Source organism: Agelaius phoeniceus, chromosome 3 (genome assembly GCF_051311805.1).
Source record: "Agelaius phoeniceus isolate bAgePho1 chromosome 3, bAgePho1.hap1, whole genome shotgun sequence".
NCBI classification, from domain to species: domain Eukaryota; kingdom Metazoa; phylum Chordata; class Aves; order Passeriformes; family Icteridae; genus Agelaius; species Agelaius phoeniceus.
In genome coordinates, this window is record NC_135267.1 from 25631677 (window position 1) to 25652441 (window position 20765).

Sequence of the window (20765 nt, forward strand, 5' to 3'; positions counted from 1 at the left end):
GGTTTGTTTTAAATACACAACTCAGGTGTATTGGTTTGTTTTAAATACACAGCTCCTGCCCTCTCTGAGTGTATTTTCCAGCAGCAGGAATTGCAGTCACAGCAACATGTCCTCTGCGTGTAAGTGGGGGTCTGGTTCTAAATGCTGCCAGCCAGTTCAGAAGGGGGAGGAGGACGGGGAGGAGCTTATCAGTCTCTGCTGCGAGAACATACAGCTTGGGAAACAATGACAAAAAACTCAAGAGCATGAACTTTTAGGATCGCAGTGGAGCACTTGCAAAAGACACAGGTAAAATATTCCCATTCTTCCTTGGTGAGCAGGCTCAGGGACCCAGTTCAGTAGCACATACAGACAGCTTTCCAGCAGCAGAGAGGAAAGCGAGGCATCTCAGCACAGGGGAAGGCTCAACACCCCCATCCTGAACCTCACCCCATTTATCTCACAAACACACTTGACAAATGAAAGGGAGCAGCACCAAATGGCTCTGTGATGTGCAAGAGGACAAGAAGCCAAGTGCTTTGCTGTGTGGCTGTCTCCTGCCACCCCACTCTGCTAACCTCACCCCAGGTAACTTTCACACCCCCAGAGGGTAAAACATTCAGAAATAAAGAGAAACCAGCCTCAACAGTGTGTGGCCTTTAATCCCCAAATGTGCAGGCAACATGACATTAAAACAGTAAAATTAATAGTTAATGGCTGTTTCTTCCCTTAAACTAATAACAGATTTGTACGGTTAAAGTCACATTTGCTGTGCTACATACGGTTTCTCAGATCAAATCTGTACTTGGCGCTTCATTTTCTTCAGCAAGGAGGGTAAGAAGGTTGAACAGTTAAAAACACAAACTAAACTGCTCATAAATTTAATTTAGTCCACCTTTCTTTCTTCAGAAGCTGGACTTTGCAATCAGTCCTACTTTCCTGGAAAGAGCTTAACATCACTTACTCTGGAACCAACATCAGTAACAACTGAGACACCCTCATATACCTTAGCTGAAACAAATTCCAACTGGAAAATTAAAAATTAGTTTCTACAACTGTCTGCATAGTAATTACATGTTTTGCAGACATTCCAAAAAAATCTTCACTGTCTGCAATGTTCACTTAAAGAAAACAGGACAAAAACACCCCAAAGTGCTAATATCTGTAGTAGTTCTGAAAGTCTAGTGTAAAGCCTCACCTCTGAACTAACTGTATCATATTCTTAGGTAGCCACATCTTTCAACAGAACTACTGCCAAAAATCAGACCTGAATGCAAGTTAACACTCATGAAAATAATTTTCCAACCCTTTTTCTCTACTGTTACAGATGCTGTTCTTTGACACTTCTTTACACTACTGCACTACTGGTTTCAAACACAAACTTTGTAGTTTTTCTTTATCCTGAAGCCTACAACAGCAATAAACTATAAGAACAGCCCAGGTGCCTGTAAAAGTCATTTCATCACTGAGAATGACTTCCAATACAAAAGTCACAAGCACTGGTTAACAAGAGCATAAACTTTTAATGCTTTACCAGCCTCCATTTTTTCTCCCCACTGTGGAGTCAGAAAGCTTAAATCCTTCCCAATTCCCAACTCGGGAACAAAGAGAGCTTTCACAAAACAGAGTTTTTTAAGCAGAATCTGTGACTGGTCATGCTGTTCAAGTGCACACAGGCAAATCTCAAACATCAGCACATAAAGATTGCTTGAATCTCCTTCCTTTGCAACCTTGAAAATTGCTGAATCATCTTAGGGTCTCACATCTAGACACAAAAATCAACACACAGGACGTACATGCTGCTTTTCAAGTACACAGTAACTGAGATCTGCTTGGAAAGAAATACATCACTACCTTAAAAACAGGTTAACCAAGATCTTTGGTTTCACTCTGTTAAGTTCCAATTAACTGTTCTCAGCCTGCTTGGCTTTTGGGTAAGACTGCAGTTACATACAAGTAACAGAAATATTCTACATGTGGCCACCACAAAGTGTAGTGCCAAGAACTGCGTGGTTACTGAACTGTACCCATTTCTCCGTAACTCAAGAGCCTTTGAAAAGGTTCTGCAAAGCAGGTTGGTTTTCAAGCACCAGCTGGCTCCTCACAGTACCCCAATTTCCCCAGTTCTTTCAAAGCCATCAAGCTGCCAGCCATTTTCCTACTGGAAGAGTATGACTCGTTAGAACCAGTCTTTCATGTGCGATTCATCACACTAGATACTGGCACTGAGATTAAGAAAAGGAGCCAGTTTGAAGTCCAAGATAGAACAAGCAGCAGGTTAAAAAATGAAACATTTCAAAGAATGCAACCTCATTTCCAAAACAGGCACAAATTAAGCATACCACAGCTGTGATACATCAGCACCCACGGTGCCATGCTTTTCATCTGCCACAAGACTGCTTATTAGGCATCAATTTGGAGCAGTACAGGAGTGGCTGGGTGCTAGCATGACATCACTTCTTATTTGTAAATCTTAATATCCCAAGAAAAGTAAGAACACAAAAAATACATGAGATGCATGAGGATGCCAGAATTTGCATGGTGCTCCACCTAGCAGCAGTGATTTTCCTAGCTTGGGCAACTTAATAAAAGGAGGTCAAAAAGTAAGGAGCAGGAAGGAGAGGGACTGAGGACTTCAAGGCAGACAACAGAAATTACAGCCCTTGACAGTTTTATCTTCAGTGACAAAAGACCTGAGAGGGGAGTCTAGCAGAGATTTCTCATTTCTGGGATTCTGAAAATAGAGATAATCCAAATATATAGGCAAGACAGGTTTCAGGGAAGTGAGCAGAAAATACTTGATACTGTGGCAATGTTCCAATTCTGAACCTTCAATCTCACTCCTAAGTGGAGGAGTTCACCGAGAAGTAGAGCTCATCACAAGCTTTCTCTGATACCGTAAGTACGCACGAGCCAACTGCCAAGTTCATCTACCAGCTTCAACTCAAATTCCTCTGTTAATCTGAGATGGGACACAGATCTATCACAGAGCAGACTTCCCTTTAACCAGAAGCTGACAGTAAATTAGAGAAGACAGCAGTTTATAATTAAATTATTATTTTGGAACTGCTTTCTTGTCCCCAGAGCAGGTAACTGAAGGCCTTTGGTAGCAATACTCCCACCTCACAACACACAGATCTAGACTTGCCATGTAGGAAATTTGCAGTGATTCAGATACCCAGCACTGGCCAGACAGCAGCACCAACACAGCAGTCTGTCAACAGCTGAATGCATCCAACAAGGCTCTCAACCCTTAACAGGCATTACACACCCTCAGCTCTTGCAATAGCTACACTGTTCCAGTTTGCAGTACATGCACCTGCTCTGTCTCATGAACAGATTTCCTTTAATGTGTCACTGAAATCTGAAGGAAGGCAAGTGCAGCTGCTGTTTGAGTCAGCTGCAGCAAGTTACATCACCAGTTTTCTGTCCCTTCTGTACCAAACAAGCTTCCTCAACACGAAACACTACAGCTGATGTAAAAAAGATTTCTGTCTCTGAAGAATGACCTGAGATTTTAATCCACCTCCTTCTCCTGATCTAAAACTGACCCACCCACTATTGCTAGTAAATAAAATTTTCATTTAAACACTCAGATTTAAGTTTATTCATACACAGCAAAAGTTCCACCTGCATATTAAAAACAAACAGATTAGAAGTAAATGTTTTATTCTTCCAACTAAATTCCAGTACTACAAGGGCAGTAAAACAATGATACACTGAAAAATTGCAGCAATAAACATTTGTTAAAGACTGATAGAATAAATAAAAACTACAAAAATGAGAAATCATATAAACCCATTCTTAACCCCCAAAAAAGTCATGGAATACAGAAATGCCCTCCTTCACTATTTCACAGGCAGTACTGTGGGCTATTTGCTTAAAATTGTCCTGGGATTACATTCTAACTTAACTGTGATTACAGCTCTGTTGTAGTGCACAGTTATGAAAACCACACTAACTTCAGTCAGAAGTGTCATTCTACATTTTTATTTACACAACCAGTGAAGGGCAACTTCTAGAACACCAGCTTTAATCCTTTACTTTTTCAAACTTATTAACATAAGAAGCCAAATCGTAATGATACAGCAAATGAGGCCACTGGTATTATTACAGGTAGCAAAGGTCCACATCCAGGTGGTACTGACATCAGGGAGCACTCCAAAACCAGTTGCTGCATAAGAGTGGTTGCCACTGACAAAAGCTTGAAATAACCTGTGTTCACAGGGGGGAAAAAATATGGCATTGCTGCAAGTCTTTACTGGGACAGCTTGCAACAATAAAACAGGGTGTATAGGGCAGCCCACATATGCAGAAAGTGTGATTCATGAAACATCTGGAAAGAGAAAAAAAAAAGAAGAGTTAATGACAGCACTAACAAGTATCAGCTCTGTGCAAATCTTCTATGGTAGTATCAAAACTGGTTTCAAAACTAAACTCCAGCATGCTATGGGAAACCAGATCTAGATGTTTTAAACACAAGCTGCATTTTCTCTCACACCTCCCTTTCCATCTCAATATTCCATATTCTCAGTTTTGAATATTTTACCTTGGGGCCTAGCAGCTTAACAGCAAACAATAGCCATTTAAATTATTGAACACTTGGTAATTCAATGCTGCTACAGAGACCAGAAGAAAGAGATACTCACAACTGGCAGGCTGTTCTCCATATCGTCGCATGATCTGATCATGCGTGAACTTCACAAATGCGTCATATTGTTCTGCAAGGATGAAACATTACAAGTATGAGTATTAAATTTAAATCCAGCAGAAGAATACTCAGGGCTAATTTTTATACACAGAAATCATACAAGTTAAACACACCCCCAAACCAGCAGTAGTTTTAAATAACTTAATACAGTTCATAGCTGCCATTTCTTTTTTTATCCTCCAGAACAATTAAGCTAATGTCCCCTTAATTAAAAGGCTCTCCCATACAAACTTCTGTAAAATGAGAAAGATGGCAGTAAACTCAAAGAGAATTATGCTGCATGTAACAAAGATCTCAATATACCTCACACTTGCTAAGTATCACACACTGTATTTTGAAGAAATGAAGTGTGCCCATTTTACAGATCCATAATGGGGGCAGAGTAGAAAACACGGCAAAAAGGTCAGTACTAGGGTTGGAAACATAATTTGTCTGCTTCTACCACTACCAGATGTAAGAAAATTAATTTAATGAAATGGAAACACAAAAGTACAGGAAAGGGATTTGCTACAGAGTTAGAAACTGTATTTGCTGACTGCCAGAAAATCAAAAGCAAACAAGAAACTAAAAGGATGAAATGCTAAGTGACTAACTTTAGAGTAATTCTAATCACAGAAGCAGCTGCTGTGGGAGACATATAGTTAGTTGACTGTGGATTGCATGAAAACAGTTACTGTGTCATCTGAAATGAAATTTTTATATGAAACATACTTGGCTTTGAACTAAGCACTGTTTGAACTGTTATCTCCCAGAAAGGTTATTCTTTATATACACACATCCATACAAATACATTTGCAATATTTTATTCAGTTTTAATACTGCACTCATCAGCAGAATATCACCTTTCAGAATTAGGAAATTGAACAAGGAGAGTAATATCTACCAGATGCCGCTCCTCTCCATTCCCCTTCCTCCCTTGTGGAAAAATACATGTGCAGCAATGTGGGGTGTTCTGAGAAAAGGGCAAGGTCAAAGAAGGCAATCTTCAACCAAAAATGCAGTTAGATTTGTAGTGGTTCCTAGTCCCACAGGTTTGCCCCAATAAAGTCCCCATCCTCTTGCAGGGATGAGCTTCACCTTTGAAGTAAACAGGGTGTCAGTAAATCAGCAAGCAGTGCAGCAGCAGCCCCAAGCACGGAGCGGACCCAAAGGTGGAAGGACATTCATCCCTGACCAAGGGGGCCTGCAGTCACAGTGGCCAGCTCAGCTCCCCTCTGCCCACAGGCAGGACCTGCTTCACTGCACTTCTGACCAGTGGCTGTTCAGCAGCCATGTGAGCTCAGCCAAACAACAAAATAACACAAAGAGCATACTGAAGGATCCAGTGCACTGAAACCCTTTCAAAAAGTAACACCAACTAGAATTTTTCCCAGAAGTATGTATTAAGGGCCAAAATCAAACTTGCAAATTAAGGTGGAAGTCAGCATACACAGCTGCTTTGTAACATCATCTTAGTTAGAACTACGGCTTTGCAAATTCTTTTAAAATCCAATTACCAAAAAAGCCCCGTTCTTGCGACATTCAGATTCAGAAGTTAAGCAATCCAAAGGTAGGAGCAGCCTACAGTTAACTACTTACATCACTGTATCATATACATCCTAACTATGTTAAGTCAGGTGGCTAAATGACACAAATATAATTACACTACTATAAAAGGCTGTTCTTCAGAAATTCTTTAAAACTTTCAAGCTAGTGTTTGAAGTGCTAAGGCTCTTGCAAAACCAAGTTTGCGCTAACACAGCAGCTTCAGGTAACAGAGGCAGGAAGAGAAATCAGGGCATTACAATGATCTGAGTTTTCCATTTACCAAACATTTATTCTGCATGAAAAGCAACTCTGCTTGCAAGGAACATGGAAGAAGAATAGGCAATATCTGGCTAACTACCTACATGACAACTCTGATTCAGAAAATACCCAAGATGCAAACATTCAGTTAAGTAACTTGAAAGAAGCTATTCAACTGAGATTTATTATGGAATTTCCAGTTACATTTCCTTTGACTTCACTTTTGTAACAAGGAGTATCACCTTACTGCATGAAGTTTAGAAAAGGATATAACCATTCTGTCAGCAGACAACCAAAACTGACCTTCCATGTAGGGAATGTCTAAATTCTTTCGCCAGTCTTTAAATTCTCATATAATGCTGAGAATGTATTACTGGCTTAATACATGTGATGCAGTAACATGATCTTCCTAATTGCTCTTTTGGTGAGCACTATGGCAAGAACAAGCAAACCTAAATCATCTCACTAAACCACAACTCCCAGACAGAATTCATCCCCTCCCTTTCCCAAAAACAAACCCAACAATGCTCCTTTTGGGACTGAGAGACAGAGCACATGTAACAAACTTGACAGAAGGGCTTCCTGTTTGTAAAGAATTTCAAGCTTGTACTCCAAAAGTGTCTGGAAGAAATGTAAATCTATCTGGTCTTCAAATGGTTATGAATCCTGCTAAATGAAATGAATTTAAGAAAATCCAGGAAATTACTCCTAATAAATTAGGAGAAAAAGTTCTATAGAGTCTGAATTCATCAGGCTGAAGCAGGTTAAAAAGAACACCACTGGAATGGAACACCAGGCTCAAAGCAGAAGTATTCATGGCTTTAGTTATAGTTTTAAATAGACGTAGATTTAAGAGGGACATAGAACTATAGCAATTTCTTACACAGAAATGGCAGATCAGCAGGTGCAGAACATGAACAGGATCTCGGGTGCAGAGACAATACTATCACAAGCAATCCACAAGCCTGGTGACTTTCTGCATGTGCATGCCTGTAAAAGGTTTTATTCCCACTTGAAGAGACCTGCCAACTTTAATTCTGATGTGTTTTCAGGTGGGAAGCACAACAGCTGTAGGTATTCAAGAGCACATCTGCAGAACTGTGTGCTCAGATTTTCATTATCATCACACTAAATATTAAATTAGACTCCACATCATACTGTGAAAGCACCTACCTCTGAATGCACAAGAATTTAGGTGCTCAAATGCTAGCAAGAGGCTTATAAGTAAAGGACCTCAAAAACTGAAGAAAGGTCATATTTACAATGCTGACATTAGCATGATCTTGATGGAAAGTTAAGCTGGCATCAGGTGCCAAGAATTTCAGCTGAATTCTAAAAGAATTCAACATGGAGCATCAGCAAAACAGTTGAACTGACTCTCAAGCAGATACCAAACACTGCTGGCAGCAGTGTAATGCTAAGTACTGGGAAGAGAAAGGGAAATCTTAGGTACTGTCATCTTGCCAAATTCCAGAAAAAGGAAGTCAGTTCCCAAGCAGGAAAAAAACAAAACAAAACAGTCCTTCAAAAAGAGCTCTCTACAGGCAGTCTTTCTGAAGAAGAAGGGGAAAAAAAAAAAAGGGGGAAATTGTCAATTCAGACACAGTAGCAAGAGAAAGTTCTAACTGAAATAAAACTACTGTCTTCACTGAGTAGTAATAAATAAGAGTCATACTTTCTATCCAAAGCCGCACAGAAGGAAAAAACCTATCAGAGGGAGTAAACATCATTTTTTCTGTCATGTATGCAACCCCATTCCTTCATCAGAATAGGTCAGAAAAAAACATACACTCTATAACAAAAGTAAGAGAAGTTTTAAGCTTTCAAAATCACTCTGACTTATATTATTCTGAACTGTTAAGATACCTGCAAGTTTTGTGGTCAAAATTTCTTCATACTCTTCACGGATTTTCTCTTCACGTTCTTTCAGCAAACGTTCACAGATCATTCCAACTTGTCTGAGAGTAAACAAGGGCTGTTCTTTTTTCAATGGTGATGATGCTGCAGATGAAGTACCTAAGAGTAAATATTTGGGCATACCAATTTACAATTACAAGTAGATCAGAACTAATTTTTTATAATCAGTTTTTTTCACACCTTTTACATTAAAGGAACTTTACAAAACATTTGAAGATTTGCTCTGCTAGTTGATCCTTGTAATTACTACTGAAGCAGGACTGGATGCTCAAAAAGGAAAACATCTGCAATGGACAACACTCACAACCATCAAAACCCCAGGAGCATCATGCAAACACCGTGAACACCATTTACATGGCAGTTGCCACATACAAATTTAAGCTTCTATTATATATAAAAATTATAGTAAGTATATTGGTGCCAAGACAGCTGCTCTGCAAAAGCCTATTACAGTACCAGTGACAGCAGGCAGGATGGTCTGAAAACAATGCCAGGTTTTTGTCTGACCAATTTTTAAAATGCAAAGCTAACATCTTCCAGACCAATAGTGCTACTGCCAAAAAAAGCAGCAGTAACTAGTGGGAATGTGTCATAACACAACAGGTAACAGGGAGAATTATTTACTCAAATGGAATCTGACACAATAACAGAATACAGCAGAATTACACACAATTTATGGCCAAAAAACAACAGTAACTGGTGACAAGGTGCCATAAACCACCAAGTAACTAGAAAAAGTTGTTTACAGAAGCAGAGTCTAAGAAAACATAGGAAAATTACACAGAATTATCTGGGTACCTGGCAAAGCTGGTCCAGTGAGGAGAAATGCATGTGGCTGTGCATCAGTAGAACAACAAGGATCTGTCTGCTGGAAGCTATTTTCTAAATGTCTTCTCTTCTGCATGCGTTTGTACTCCTGTTTTATGTTGTACAGAATTTGTTCTAAAAGAGGGAAAAAACAACAAAAAACCCTAAAATGATTATCTTTACATTTCACCATTTTGCTTGATTTCTACTCAAGCATCAAATGCTGTAGATAAATAGCAGATGATAAAGGATAGGCAGACTCTTAAAACATGACCTGCAAAAACAATGTCTTACCTAAGACATAAAACATTAAACTAATTAAAAGAAAGGTAACCCAGGCTATTTTCACCAGGAGAACACCAGCAAAAATGTTCTTATTTGAGGTCAAGTATTGGCACCAGAGTACTGCTAATAAAAAAACCCAGCATTCTAAAATTTAGGAATGATACAATGTGCATGGATAAAAATTTGGCGATAAAACTTATACTTGTATTAATTATCTTCGCTTCATATACTTAATCTTTAATTTAATCTTTCATTCCTACACGGCATTTATCACTCACAGAATTAAGAGTAATAAGACACTCAAGAATAAAACAGCCACATGACATGCCATTCCTCTCTGCAGACTGTACTACAGGCAGCACAGTGAAGAGGAAAACACAATTTAGACAACATGCATTAACCACCTACTGCTTAAAATATCAGACTTGGAAACTGACAGGAAAAATATACAAAATTTATATATATATACACATATATATATAATTATATATATATAATTATACAACATTTTTGACGGTCTCAAATTTATCCAAATAAAATACAGTGGATGGATCAACAGTCTCTTTCAAAGGAGTATGACAATATGTACTGCAGCTTTTGATTGCAATGAATGAAGTACAGCAAGTTTTTTAATAATCTCATCTCCACTGTAGAATCATAAGGGAAAAACTAATCCTTGCAACAGAACCACCAATCCTGGGTGCCTTCTCTCTGAAATTCCACATACCAAATAGCTTTCAGGTGCATCAGTGGCCTAACTGCATATCATCTGGCAATGTAAAATATTCAAGAAAAAAAAAGGAATTTTCTTTTTTTTATATTCTTCCTATAAAGAAATTTCCACAGATTCTCATCCTTTATGAGAACTCTTACTTTTAAATGCTCAAATGCTTCAAGAAAAAATTACCTGCACAGCTGGCTCCCAATGACACTTCTAGACTTTTTAGCAAGGACAACTTTCCAAAAGTCAGGTACATATAAATTCATAAGATCACGTCAGAGTTACAAAGGACTCCACTCAGACCCTTCCTATTTCTGTCACATTTTGCCAATACAATGGCATGAAAACTTAAATCAAATTTCATGTTTGTAATCCATGTGCTGCTGAGGTTCCATATCTGAACATTTCTAGTAAGGAACCATGTGATGCAGGTACCTTCAGCTACCACCTTCTTCAGTCAGTGACTGAAGCCTCTGCTACACCAAGTGGAAGCAAACATAATTCTCAGTTCAGATGTTTAAATACAGTCATGGTTCAATTCCATGAGTCAGTCTAGAGACTTCCAATTTACAAAAAGAGAGAAAACTGTTTTGAGTCAACAGGAGTGTGTGTCAGCAAAGGGGCTTCTTGGATTTTGTCCATTGATTAAGGACTTCATACCTTTTCAATCCCAAGCCTGCAGCTATAAAACTTTCAACTCTCTAATGGGAGGTCAGTAATATGGTTCAAAGAAGCAGCAAATGCAGAAGAGAGTACTAAAACAGTAATAAAAAAGCACAGCAGGGAAATTAAGAGAAGAAACCACAAGAAAGTGATGCAGGGGGATGGAGGATTCATACTTTCTGTAGGACAAGATACAAACACTCCTGTAGAGTACCAAAGTAAATAAATAATCTTAAACCAAGATACAGCCAGGCTTCCAAAATTAAACAGAATCCCATGCAGAGCTGATCATGTGCATACACACATCACTCAGAGAGTGGCCTAACAATATTTATAACAAATGGTATTATGGTGGCAGAACAATACTTCTCAAAATCAAGTGCTGTTCTGGCTCCAGTGATACTGCGTAATTCTGAATGGGAACCAAATTAGCTCACATGATCATCTGTCCTAAAGCATGTTTACACTGTGAGAAACATGACTGCACATATTCACACTGCATTTCTATTAACTGAAGAACATAATAGACCATGACCATCCTTCACTATGACTAATTTGGCCATACTTTCTGAACTCCATGTGAACTGCAAAAAAATCAGCCAAATTTCAGGTGTAAAAACTAGAATAAAACTTCTAAAAAATATTTTCTATACTTCTCCTTTCATATTTTTGCAGAAACATTTCAAAGCACATTAACCACCAAAATCATTAAGGACAAAAAAGTAAACAGATTCTGGTCAACTGATGAAACTGCAAGAGTTAAATCAATAATCATATGCTATGTCTCCTTCAGTCCTAACAAATGTTAAAATACCAGCCAGGATAGAAGGAGCAAAAGCAAGGGGGGGAAACAGGAAGAGGAGGCAGAGAAATCAGGTGTGGACTTTGGGAAAACAGTAACAACTAGGATAGAAAATCAAGATTTGTGCACCAAAGATACATTATTCTGAATTATACTGAATTGTGGACAAGAAGTCTCTATGATATTACAGCAATTTCATCTACTTCTAATTTGGCAATGCTTTTTAAATTGCCACCTTCAAATCTTGCTGTGAAAATAAAAAACCTCAAGAAACACTACTGACATATCCAGGAGATCCCCATCCTGACAAAATCACTTTAACAGCTGGCATTACTATGACTTCAGCTGAAGGTATAGAACTAAGCAAAGTTTAAGAGAAAGGACTATTTAAACATGACACTGACTACAGTGCAAGGAGGAGAAAAAAAGCCTGAAACGTTAAGCACTGACTGAACACTTGCTAAGCATGCCCATAACCTGGTTTGGTAAATGGGATTCCTCCATTCAGACTAACTTAGAAGATTTAAGGCACAGCTGCTCAGCACAGAGAATGGACTGCAAGGCATATTCAGTACCTTGCTGATAGCAGGCAAGGAGACTGACTCATCTCACACTTCCCGATTTCCACCACTCATAAAAGGGAGAATAACAGTCAAGAAATGCAAGTTTAACACAGCACCAAACTGATATCTCACATGAACGATGAGACCAGGAATGCTTTAAATAAAGCAGGCACATTTTTATATCAGCAAAAACTAAGTAGACTTTCTTATTCACCTACAGTAGCATAAAATCTTAGACTTAAAACTATTTCACTGTGAAGTGAAATGTAAGCCTGCAAATATTTATACCTCATTTTAAATGAAAATCTGAATGCCAAATTAAAATAATCTAATACAGTAAGAAAAACTGCTTAAATGCACCAAGTTACTTCTCCCTTACTGTTCTGTAATGCCACACAAATATATTAACAACATTTTTATAGCATCTCAGCACTTGCAGGAAGCCATGGAATATTAAGGTAGTGCAAACCAGACAACTTCTGAACACCACCTATACAGCAGACATCCAACTGTAAAGAATTTTAAAACTGACCCAGTTAAAGCTTAGAATCAGTAGATCCAACCTACTTTTGCCTCCAGAAAACCTTCCTGCTTTTTTAAGTTCAGTTTTTCAACTTCTCCAGCTTCCAATTAGTTCTGACTGTTCTCTCTGCAGTGCACAACTGACTTAAAATGTGCACTGAACTGGTGCCAAATAGCACAGTTTTTTTATGTGCCTCAGTGTGGAGGCCCAAATTGTCCTTTAAAACAATGACATGCATTTTAATTAACTTATTATTTTATATATAAAAATTTAGAATCTGAAAGTACACTCATTAAAGAAAATCTACTATCACCTTCTCTAAGACTATAAAATTTAAGTGAGAACTTGCATCACGTATATCACAACTTATTAGATATTTTTAAAAAAAGCTTTCATCCACCTTGAACACACACTGAAGTTCAAATCAGATATTGTACATTCAAATACATCGTACATTTGTACAATGATATTGTACAAATCATTTCAGACAATGATTTGATCTGAGATTACAAAAGGAATATATTTAATATGATGAAACACACATCATTGTGGCCTATCCTCAGTTTCTTCATAATCTCAGTCTGGCCCCTGTGCTCAGTGTTTTTTACTGGTTAGAGATGCCTCTGAAAGCACAGAGCTATTTAACAGGAAACACCAGGCAGAGGTGATCAAAGTGAAAATTAAGACTTGCGAATATGCTGTAGCAGCGAGAAAAAGCCACACTGCTAACACACCAAAATGAATTAGTACTTCATAAATAGCATTTCAAATTCAACAAGACTATGAATCTCTACCAGTTACACAATAATCTGTTTTATGTCCCCCTTCCCTTCAGGTTCAAGGCTAAGACCAAGAATGACAAATGAAAACTGCTATTGTCTCACCATGACCACCGAAGGCATCAGGGATTCAGTCAAATATACCAGAATATAATGAAATACATGGATACTCTTTTTTTTTTTTTTTCCCAGAGCTGTGTACTGAAAGCATAAAGTTGAGTACACAGGTACTTTAAATTCTGCATTAAGATCTTTCAGAACCTGAGATGCCATTTGGAGAACAAAGATTTCCAAATGAAGAGAGGATGAAATATGAACAGGGTAAATTAGACTTCAAGTTTGACATCTGAAATATAATTGTCACACTAATGGATTGCAAAGCCAAATATTCATTTCCAAGGAGTGATGTAGTCTTCCTACATTCTTTAATTCATGATAAGAAGTCAAGTTAATATTTTTCAAAATTCTACCATCTAATTACTTCACCCTGACCTGTAATTACCTAGAAATTACATACAAAGGAAATGGCAGTTCAACTTAGAAAGTTTAAAAGGCAAACAATTATTTTCTTCATTTTAATAAATGCTTATCAATTATGAAGGTGCTGGTTGTTTCACCTGAAGGACTTTCTTCTTTGGGCTTGATTTTAAACTATCAATCTCACATCACAGTTCCTGACTTCTCTCATTTAACTAAAGGAAAATTCAGCAAAACACACAGGAAGGTGACTCAATGCACTGCAATCAGAGTAGCAGTCTTCCAGGCCTGAAATGGAACCTTTAGCTCAGGTTTCAGTTGGCAATGTCACCATTCAACATATGCATTCAAACTTGAACCATGCCTGAGATTTCTTCTAAGTAATCAATCAAATGCTATCCTAATGTCAGTGGCATACATCTTTAGGGATTTCAGCTTCTGTTAAAGCAAAACTGCTCCACTATCCTAGTTCAAATTAACATATAACATTTCCATTAGGCCTTCAACCTTATTCAACACCTAGCTGATGTTACCACATTCCTACTTTTGGTCACACCAGCACACTACTGACATACAATGTTAATTTTAAGATGCCAGATTCACCTAAAGGCAGCACTGCAGCAGAGCAATGGATAAAGATACTCCTCAGGGCTTTTTTCTACTTAACCAGGGAACCCTGGCAGAGACAGAAATTAAAACAACCCAAATATTCTTCTTACTCTCTTGCTTTAGTCTCAGATGTCAACCACTCCACTCATGCTTCTCAGTTAGGCATGTTAAGAGCTTTGTAACAGGATGTATACTTTTGGAAACCATGCTCCCCCTCACAGGAACATGCTCTAAGCCAGAGAGAAAACACTGATAACAGGTACATGCTGACACCTCACAGACACCGGCTACAGCTACAGAAGGGACAGAAGCAGCTTGCCACAGACTGGGGCACAGAGCAGGCCACCTCAGGAGACCCAGTTACTCCAGGCTGACAAAAATTCTGGTTCTCCCACAAGTTGGTTGCTCACATATGCATTAGCTCATTCTGCAAATGTATTATTTCAGGAAGTCCCAGTTCTCCTGATCAAGGGATTGAGGAATGAAAAATAAATCAAGCAATGCAAAATGTATTAGACACAGCAATTACATCTTTCCCTTCACATAAAAAATTGTCACACTGCATTTATCAGACTTGTCATTGAAACAAAAAAAAAAAAAAAAAAAAGGCTTCAACATTTTATGACATCTACAACCAAGGCTATTTAACATTTATAGTCACCACAGGCATCTATACAGAAATTTCTCAATTAAATTATGAAGTCCAGATGCAGCCATTACATGACTTTTTTAAGGGGTGGGAATGTTTTGGTTTTTAAAATCCTAAAATGATTTCTGCAATACTGGAGCGCAATGAGAAACTTGGCATTTCACCGAGACAATTTAGCAATAAATACACATGTGGATAAGTTAACAAAACAGAAATTAAGCAGAAAGAGATGCAGCACTACTAATATGTCACATTCCAAAGCCACTGGATCTGTTCATTTAAAAGCCAAACCTATGCTTGGCCATTGCCTGACCAAGTTTCAGACAGAAGCAGTTCAGTTTGCTCAAGAGGGCAACTCAAAGGTCGTAGGAGGACAGCCCACAGGGAAGACTAACAGTTCCTCCTATTCAAAAAGGTCAAAGACATTTTCTAGCATTAACTTTGAAAAACTGTGTCAATTACATCAATCTCTTTCCAGACTTTTCTGTGAAAGAAAAAGGACATTCTAAAGGCAAATTTATCTACCTTCTATTTGTAAAGAGTCCCTCACAGGAGGCCTGGTCCCAACAGCTCCACCCACTCTGGGTTTTACTCTGCAACATTAGTTAGTTGCTGGGGAAGTGCTGAAGCAGATGAATGTTTCAGATGGAGGAAAAACTGCATGTGTTCAAGTCGGTGGACTTTCAAATGATTTCATCCTTTTTGACTGCACAGAGGTCTTTCAAGTTAACCTCTGGTTTTGGATGAAGTGTGGAAAAAAAACTTGCTATCTCAGTCTGTTTTCAGCGTTTCTATGTACCAGGAATTAGGAGATTTAAATCCCCAAGATCAACATTATTTCTCCCTTGTCCCCCCAATTTCTTTCAACTGTATTTCCCACTGTAGCTTAAATCTCAGAAATGTCCAGACATGCAGGTTTTCAACAACTAACCTGCCTATGAATTTAAAAAATTTAAGTGTAGTTTTTCTTTTTTTCTCCCCATTCCCAAACAATCTTTCATCTGGGTAAAACTGCAAACAATGGTTCCAAAACACCCAACAGAGAACAGAAATAATACTGTCAATGTTTTCTCCTTTCACCCTTGAATTCATTTAACATCTTTGAAACAGAAAAGCATCCTCTGGACTTCAGAGGAAACCCAACAAGTGTATCCATAACACATAGGCAGCATCCAGACCCAGGTGCAGTTAATCTGATTACACAAAATAGTCGCATTTATAGCTAGAACTTACATGAAACTAAAACTCATCTGTAGTATTCAAGCATTAGAAAAATATTTAAGAGCAGCCATTCTTTCAAAACTAAACCAGTTTTACACCAGGCAGGTATGTTCTGCACTGCTTATAGTGAACATAGTTTTAAAAACATCATTCTACATGCAAATAATGCTATTCAAAAATTAGCAAACATACTCATGAGTATGGCTCAAGCCAGTAAGCACAATTCCACAGAAAGTACAGATTGTAAAGCCACAATTACAGTTTGGCTGCCAAATTCACCGAGAAACTGGAAGTGACCTAACAGCTGTTCAAATAACCACAAAATATTAAAACACTCTTGTGAGAGATAAATTTCATCTTGAATAAGCCTATCCTCTCTCCAACAGACATTGGTTATTTGTCTATGACCACTCTATACGGACAGCTGTTTTCTCATCTGACTCTCACACTGTATTCTCAGTTCCTCACACACCCCTCAATCAATCTGTAACATTCTACTTCCAGATAATTCACTTTTGAAATGAGGAACGATGTGGTAAGAAGTCCTGGTGCTGATATGGTCTCCACGGTGTGAAGTTAAAACACTACCAGGTCAGAGTATCAGATAGAAGAAAAATGTTTAAGTATGAACTTAAAGTCTAAGCATCAGGTCCTTCATATCCGGAACTCTGACTTCATATGAACGTTCATTTTCATTACACAAAATTCAGACAGACTCTTGTTAAGTGCTGGAAATCTAAGGATTACAGTAACAGGCTGAGAAAAGCCCAAGCCTAGTCAACTGAATTCTGGCTGTTGTTAATAAATTTCCCAACACAAAAACTAACACGGAATGGTGACTTGGTAACACTTTTTAAATCGGACTGGAATTCTTCTCACACATACAGCAAGATTTATCTGACCCTAATGCAGACATCTGCATCAGAAATGGTCATGTGAACTCATTTCAGAGTTAATGGAAAGCAATATATATTTCTGCAGCACACTAGGCCTCAACCTAAGTCAGAGCTCTAGAATAAACCATCTGATTTTTCCAAGTGACTACCAGGAAAAATGCTAACTATTAGTTCACAGGTACATTTACAAAATTAGATGAATCACAGACATCCTTTCAACAGGCCTCTTTAAAATTATGAGATCTATTTTGCTTAGTGAGGGTTGAAATGAAATATATACAATGTGATAATACCACCAAATTCAACTGAAATTTAAAGCTAAGCAAGCTGATTAACAAATGCATTTATACCAGCACGGTATAAAGATTTTTTTTTCTGTAACGGAAACCACAGAGGGAGCTTTTAAGCAAAACCCATGTAAACGTGAACAACTTATAAACGCTTCACGTTTTGCTTAGGAGTATTCAAGTGCTGTAGGAGACATTTTGATTTACTGTCATTCACTCTCCATTATATTAAACACATTTTTAATACATAAAATACACCCTTGTCTGTACGCCAATCACCTTTTCACATGGATTACCACCTGCACCTCTGATTTTCTCAGGAGACAAAGAGGCCTGTATTTGCTCAATTTCAGTAACATTTCAGTTTTTAAGCCCTTCAGAATGGTTAGAGTGGAAGCTTAGGTATTACCTCAAAAACTGCTCTAGGTTGTCTCCTGAAATTTTTATTGATTTGTCTCCTTTCAGCAATACATATTTACTGGCCAGACAATATTTATATCAAATATTCATAACCTAAGCTCTCCAAAGCCTAAAGAAATCAAAAGAAATCACTGCAAAGAAGCAATACTTATCCTCTAAAATAATTAAATTAGGTCTGATTTTAAGTATCTATTTCAAAGTAGATGCAATGCCTCGCTGTACCAGGGAGTGCCATCCATCACAACTCTCATCCCAGACCGCTGACTCATTCAAGATCCTTTCCTAGAGGTTCAAAAAAATATCAAGCACTGATGCCAAGTTTTACTCTGTATGCCCTCTATATTTCCTCATAGCCATTTTTTATTATAGGAGTAAAAGCGCTAAAAAAAATGTATTGTAGGGTACCGTTTTCCGAACTAACAATATTGAAACATGGCACTGTCCTACGTGTAGATGGCAATTGGAACATTAAAACTTAGAGCTTGGTAACCTAGAGCCAACTTGTGTTATAAAAGGGAGTACCCAACACAACAGCGGAAGGAATTCTGCTGCAACAACTGCAGAGGGCTTTTTTTTCCCCTGCACACAAAGGACACGGGTACATCCATACCTCGGTGCTACAGCCGCTCATGGCCGCGAGCTGCACCGTCCCTGAGTGCATTGCTGGAAGCTGCCCACTGGGCTAAGCATGGCACGGGCCAAGCAATCCTTCCTGCCCAACCAAGACTGGCTCCTTTCTTCTCTCCCTACTCGCTGCTAAAAAGAACTCGGTTGGTTTTTAATTGACAACCATTACACAAGCAGACCTCGAGCTTTTAGGGCCGCCGGTTGACTCATCTCTCGCACCTTTAAAAATGTAAAAGGCTTTCGTTCTTGCCCTGCGTCTCCCAGACGAGAGCAGGAGACCGCCCGATCCCATTTTATCTGCCCTAAAGGCAATTCTCACCCTTGCACACAACCACTTTTAACGCTCGGGTTTCCTAGGGAACTTCTAAGGATACCACAGAATGGGTTACCCGGGACGATAGCCCGTATTAAGGAGCTGGGAAGTGGGATTACCCCTTTGTTTTATTCGCTTTTGCCTTTTCCCACTGGCGTTTTGCGGGTGATGGATGACAGGCCGGCCTCCCCGCCCTGCCCCCCTCGCCCTCCCCCGATGTCTGAGCAGCGGGAGGAGGTGCCGCCGCCTCGACCCACTGATAATGGCTGCGAGGAAGGGATCGATGGGGCCCCGCCGACTCCCGACCCCAGCCCCACCTCGGTCGCACCCCTGTCCCCTGCCGCCCCCAGCATTTCCGGAGCTCGGCTCGCCCCTGCGGCTCTCCTTGCCACATCCAAGCTCCCGTGGTACAAGGAGGAAAAAAAAAAAAAAAACCAAAAAAAACCAGCCGGCCTCCTCCTTTCCTAGGATCGAGCTTCCCCCCAACAGCACCCCCATTCCCCACGCCACTCGGGTGCCTTTCTCCAGTCTCATCTCACCCTCCCCGCCTTCACCGACCCCTTTCCTATGGCCACCCGCCCGCATCGGCTCAACCCGCCCCCCCTTCTTCCTCCCCGTCCCTCCTCCTCCTCCCCCTCCTCTCCTGCTGCAAACGGCCATTTCTATTGTGTGTCTCTCGGTACCAAGCCGAGCAGGGATCGCCCCGGCCGCTGCCAGCCGCACAGCCCGGCAGAAAATGGCTGGAGGGGGACGCCAGACCCACCCAACCCCCCATTCTCCCTCCTCCCCGCTTCCCGGCCGCCTTCCCGGCCCCCTCCCCGCCGAACTGCCCCGGGGGGGCTGCCGGGCGCAAGGAGTGCCGCGTCCCTCACCTGTGGTGAGCCGGGACGACACCTCTCCGAAGGGCGAGGGCTCCATGCGCAGGTATTTCTGCGGGGAGGAGGCAGCGGCGGCGAAGGAGGAGGAGGCGGCTGAGGCCGGGGCTGACAATGGCGCACATCGCCTTCGCTTCGGGGACGCCGGGCTCAGCAGCGGGTCGAAATCCAGAGTCCTTTTCAAAGTGGCGCCGCAAGCCATGGCGCGGAGCGGCCAAGGGGGCTCGGAGCGAGGGGCAGCGGTGGAGACAGCAGCAGCCGGCCCTGCCCAGAGGCGTCTTCCCCGCTGTCTGGAGTGGGCTGGGGGGGAGGGAAGGGAAAGGAGGGGGCGGCTGCGTCAGGGCCGCCTCCGCCGCCTCCCCGCCGGCCTCTCTCTAGGGACCGGCCCCGGCAGCGGCAGCAGCAACCCCGGTTTAGTCCAGCTGGATTTCTGCTCTCCTCGCCCGCTCCGCCCTGCCCGGCCGGGACAAATTCCGCCCGCGGCCGGTGGCGGGACACGAGCAGTGCCGAGAGACGCGGTGCCGGTCCCAGGTGCGCGGTGCGGGGCGGCCGATGCAGGGCGATGGCGATGGCAGGGCCCGGGCGGCGGCGATGGCGGCGGTGATGGCGCTCCCGGCCGTAACCCCCGCACCAGCAATATGGCGTCAACAACAACGCCGCCGGTTCAAACGTCGGCCCCCCCTCCCCCCCCCGCAGAGGCTCACGGGACTCGTGGTTTCCCCGCCCTGCCCCACGCCACTCAAAGGCAGGATGGCCGCTGGGGAGCTGGGACTACAGCTTCCGGCGTGCACTGCGCTGGCAGGGTAGGCTTCCGGGGTCTGGTTTAAATCCCCCCTGGGAGGGTGCGGGCTGGGGT

General features: G+C 40.8%; 1 protein-coding gene across 4 annotated transcripts; it reads right to left on the bottom strand.

Moving 5' to 3' along the window:
- Window positions 1-623: 623 nt before the first annotated feature.
- Window positions 624-20584, bottom strand: AKIRIN2 (akirin 2). 4 transcript variants are annotated; one of them, XM_054628737.2, is made up of 5 exons: window positions 19907-20580; window positions 9191-9334; window positions 8342-8476; window positions 4629-4700; window positions 624-4315 (listed from the first exon to the last, which is right to left on the bottom strand). In XM_054628737.2, exons 1-5 carry the CDS (start codon window positions 20109-20111, stop codon window positions 4305-4307), a joined length of 567 nt encoding a protein of 188 aa, XP_054484712.1. In that variant the 5' UTR covers window positions 20112-20580; the 3' UTR covers window positions 624-4304. The 4 variants fall into 4 exon arrangements, with proteins under 4 accessions (XP_054484712.1, XP_054484711.1, XP_077031028.1 ...); XM_054628736.2 differs by having other exon boundaries at window positions 8342-8491; window positions 19907-20577; XM_077174913.1 differs by lacking the exons at window positions 624-4315; window positions 4629-4700 and adding an exon at window positions 5478-5767 and having other exon boundaries at window positions 19907-20584.
- Window positions 20585-20765: the final 181 nt, after the last annotated feature.